Source organism: Gavialis gangeticus, unplaced genomic scaffold, assembly GCF_001723915.1.
Source record: "Gavialis gangeticus isolate Ggan-Ray unplaced genomic scaffold, GavGan_comp1, whole genome shotgun sequence".
Lineage (NCBI taxonomy): Eukaryota > Metazoa > Chordata > Crocodylia > Gavialidae > Gavialis > Gavialis gangeticus.
In genome coordinates this window covers 97,402,792-97,407,191 of record NW_017729025.1, presented here as the reverse complement: position 1 = coordinate 97,407,191, position 4,400 = coordinate 97,402,792, and the positions used below count along the sequence as shown (strand labels likewise).

General features: G+C 43.4%; 1 protein-coding gene across 4 annotated transcripts in view; it reads right to left on the bottom strand.

The window, feature by feature from the left end:
- MYBPC3 (myosin binding protein C, cardiac) overlaps window positions 1-4,400 on the bottom strand; it is a 125,888-nt gene that overhangs the window by 81,707 nt on the left and 39,781 nt on the right. For 3 of the 4 annotated variants that reach the window (XM_019519242.1, XM_019519238.1, XM_019519239.1), the window contains one exon: window positions 2,099-2,143. The exons of the other annotated variant lie outside the window; for it this stretch is intronic. In XM_019519242.1, coding sequence (XP_019374787.1) covers window positions 2,099-2,143 — 45 coding nt within the window. The remainder of the gene's footprint in view (window positions 1-2,098; window positions 2,144-4,400) is intronic. 4 annotated transcript variants of the gene reach the window in all.

Below are 4,400 nucleotides of genomic sequence, written 5' to 3'. Positions count from 1 at the left end.
GGGGGGGGGGTTTGCGGGGCTCATGCAGAGCCCCCTACATGGCATGAGGCAGTGGGGGGGCAACAGGAATTGCACCCCTGCCTGGCAGCACCCGGTGAGTGGGGGCTTTTCTTTAAAGCACCAGGAGTTGGGGTGGGCGGGGGAGCTGGGGGAGCAGGCAGGAGATGGGGCTTGGCAGGGGTCTCCCTGCCCCCTACTTACCAGCTCTAAGTCTGGCTCCAGCTCCCTGTTGCAGCAGGTGGGGACTGCCCAAATCAAAGCTCTGCGAACCTTTTCTGAAAATTTGGAGAGTTTCAAATTGATACGGACCTTTTTACTGGTCCCCTGATTTGGCCACTGAATTGGGCCAAATCTCCTCCAAATTGAATCAGCACCTGAAGCTTCACGCAGCCCTAATGAACAACATACAAGAGACACCTCAAGTTACTGGAGAAGTACCATCAACACTGCTGGTGGAACATTCTTTGAATCCAGTGGGAAGACAGATGCACCAACATTAACATTCTCTCTCAAGCAAACACCATGAGCATTGAGGCAATGATCATCCAAAATCAACTTCATTGGGCTAGCCATGTCATCTGGATGTCTGACTCTAGACTCTAGAGTCTATAGAAGCAAGTATATTCTCCCAGCTCAGTCAAGGCATACATTCGAGAGGAGGGCAGAGAAAGTGCTTTAAGGGCATCCTCAAGGTCAACTTGAAAAAATGCAAAGTTGACATCAACTCATGGGAGACTATTGCCCAGGACTTCCCCAAATGGAGGAAGACTCTGCTGTAAAGATCTCAGTACTTTGAAACCTTACGATGACAACAGGAGACTGTTGTCTGTTTGGTGGCTAGGGGCCTGGGTGCTGAACTGCCAGCTGAAAGGTTGTGAGCTCAAGGATCAGTGTGGGCATCTCAACTTCCGCTTGAAAGAGCAGCTCTTGTGGGTTTGGGAACTTTTAGTTACCTTCTGAGGTTCCTGGTATGTCATGACTGAAATAAGAATCCAGAGCCACGCACCCCACATGGAAATGCACTTGAGTTGCATCAGAGTCTGTTGATCTCAGATAGGTCTTGTCAGCCATCTTTGGACCCACAGATAAGATAATCAAGGAAGACAATCACCCTCAACTGTGAGAGATTGCTGAAGAAGAGTTGCTTCCAAAATACAGCTCTTCAAATTAATTTTCTCTGTATGGTGCTTGGATGCTAATACATTGATGGGCACATTGACAGGGAGAAGGAACTTCTCTACTTTCAGAACAATTTCAGTAGCAGTAGACTTTTGTCATGGAACAATGACACTACTATGATGCCAGATTTCAGCAGAGCAGGGTCAGATATTGACATAGTCAGCATCTACTATGGTGCCAGATTCTCTGAAGAATTGAGTATCTTGTAGATCCCAATGTCATACTTATAGTAGTTGCTCTTTAAGCCTCAGTACCCAAAGTGATCAGTTTTTTTGAAAATCTAGTTCTTTATTTTGAAAAATCTGGCTCCATGTTTACGTGCCTAAATGAAAGTAAGCTTTTTGGAAAGTCTAGTATCTCTTGTGGTTGACTCAGTAGGTTTTTAACTTTTAACTTTTAAAATGTTTTAAAGTATTATACAGCTCCCAGAGTTCCTGTTTTAGAAATATTTGAAGCATTAGGATCACAGAAAAATGTGATAGGACATAGAGTGACACCCCAATCATAAGCATGGCAGATATTCATAGCCAAGCAAGCATTCTGTGTGTTGGAACATAGTGAGCAGCATGGCAGTTATAATGTGCAAGGTAAAAGGAGAGACATGCACTCAGTTTGTGATTGCATTTTTGATGGTCACAATTCTAAGAGAATATTACTTGCCCAGCATGAGCCCTTCCCGTAAATAAATCTGCCTCTCACTGAAGCTTCAAAATACTCTTTCACTGTTTTACACTTGTTTTACATACTTATGTGTTTTCTAGTCACAGGTAAAAATTCAGTATTATAATTCATTATTCATTTTTGTAAAGAATTTTAAGTTCAAAATCAAATTTGCAATTGTTTCTAGTTTTTTCACTGGTCAGAGAGAGACAGTTTACTGTGAGGCTTGGGTGTGATTGCTGGTATGATATTTGGCTACCTGAGGAAGGCTGCAGACATCCGTCTCCCTCCTCCTGCCAGGCTCCTGAGTTATAGTCACAAACACAGAGCTTTAGATGGACACATTTCAGTTAAATTATTTTCTGCCTTCTCACAGCATAGCATAAGCTTCTTAAACTCCAAACTCCGCTGTCAAGGATAGAGTGGTTTCAGAAGTGCTGAGATTCCAAGGGGACTTTTCTCATTTTAATTAGAGAGTTACTACTTCATACTCCATGTAGTTATATGGCATTATCAGTCGTTTCAACCCTTCATTACTTTCACAGCTTGACAGGAGACTGAATACAAGTATTTGGCTAAATACATTAAGTTCTGAAGAGACAAATTCATTTAAAAAATCCTACGAAATCTAGTGGGCAAGGCAATCTTTAGTTTTAATTGAATTGCAGTCAAACTAGAAAATATTAATTAGTGTTATACAGAGTGTTTATGTCTTGCTCTCTGCTGGACAGTATAAAGGCATTAAACAGAATTCCGGTGTACTTCTCCAAAAACAGACTTCCTAATGCAATCTAGAAAAGGAAGGAAGTGTCTTAGTTTTCATCTTGAACTCAGTGGGTGCTTATATATGTGACATGGGTGCATCTATACATGTGCTTTACTGCAGAGTTGACCAGTTAGCTCTGCAATAAAGCATCACCATCTACACGTGTGTGCCTTTTGAGGTGCAGTAAATTAATTAACTCCAATGTAGTATAGTACTGACTGGGACAAGTACTATCCTATGGCAGAGTTATTTAGTGCACCTAAACGCATGTGTAGTCGGTGACTGGGGCAGGCTGGGGCATGAAGGTGTTATAGTGTGTGCAGTACTGTACCTAGGCTCCTGGCAGCCCCAGGTGAACTTTTTGTATTGGGTCCCCCTTCACCAGAGATAATGATAATGATAATCAGACAATGGAAAAAAAGTTTACCATTTTCAGGCCCCCTTTCTGTCCAGGCCCTAGGCAGCTGCCTGGTTTGTCCATGCCTGTGTCTGGCTCTGAGTGTGTGGGCTGCCTGCTGGCTAACTCTGCACTGTAGCACCCTTGTGCCCCAGCCAGCCCCTCCGCAGCACACCAAGCTGGGTTGGAGTAGCTCTGGGTGGCAGGCTGACCTCCCAGGCCTCCTGCCAGCCAAGGCTGCTCTGCCTTGGCTCAATGAGCTGCAGTCCCGGGCACACATGTAAATGCTGCACCTGGGAGCAATAAACTCCAGCGTGAACTGTGCTGGATGTACCCAGTGACAGGAAAGGTAAATACATCGACTTGTTTTGAGAGGCTGGCTGTGACAGGAAGGAACTTTATTTCCTTTGTCCTGACCTCAGAAATCCATGAAACCAAATATTTGGTAAGATTTTTTGCCATCATTGCACTCACACTGGACAACTCCAAAGTTGTTCCTTTACTGTGCTAACCAAGAGAGAAATTCAACCCTGAAGAAAGGGCAATAAAGGCCTGGCAATAGTGAATTTCAGTGAAGTTGGAAATACCCTACATCACAACAGAACTGACAGTTGCTCACACCCTGGATTCCATGATTACTATTATAGATAAATTCCACAAGCCTTTTTTTGTTCCTTGTGAAGGAGTGGAATGTAAAAACAATCTCATATAAAAATAGCTCTTATGTGGAAAAGCATAGACAGGTGACTGTGCTGGGTCTTCTCCTGCATTAAGGAAATTGGTTTCAGGTGCAGATTAGTGCTAGAGTGGTAAATTTCACTGTAGCTATGGGTAGCACCAAGAATATTCTAAGATTCCTAAAGAAACAAGCTATATTATTCTGGATGGCTGTCTATAATTATTGCTAGAAATTAGGATGGAGTTTTTATTCACAGTTTTGGAGAGAGGAGAGGAGACCTCTGATTTATACCAAAGGAGAATGAGTATTCCATGATGAGTAAAGTTGCATGTTACTACTGACTACCTTTTACCAAAAATCTGTAATGGCTCTTTAAAGTAAACTTTAATAACTTTATCGATAAAGGCTCTGGCTCAATTGAGACCTTATTTTAAACATGGGAAAAATGGCCATTTTTCAAAACCTATGCAATGTCCTATAACTCTGAGGTGTATTCATCTGATCATTCATACATATTCAAAGAACAGCCACCTCTCTGCTGGGCCCCCCTCGGGCCCCAGGGGAGGCACACCTGGGCCAAGGGTTAGTGAGGAACTAGTTAAGGACCTTCTGGAGGGACTGGACGTATTCAAGTCAGCTGGTCCAGACGATCTCCACCCTAGAGTTCTAAAGGAGCTGGCCGAGGTCATTGCAGGACCCCTGGCATGGCTTTACGAGCA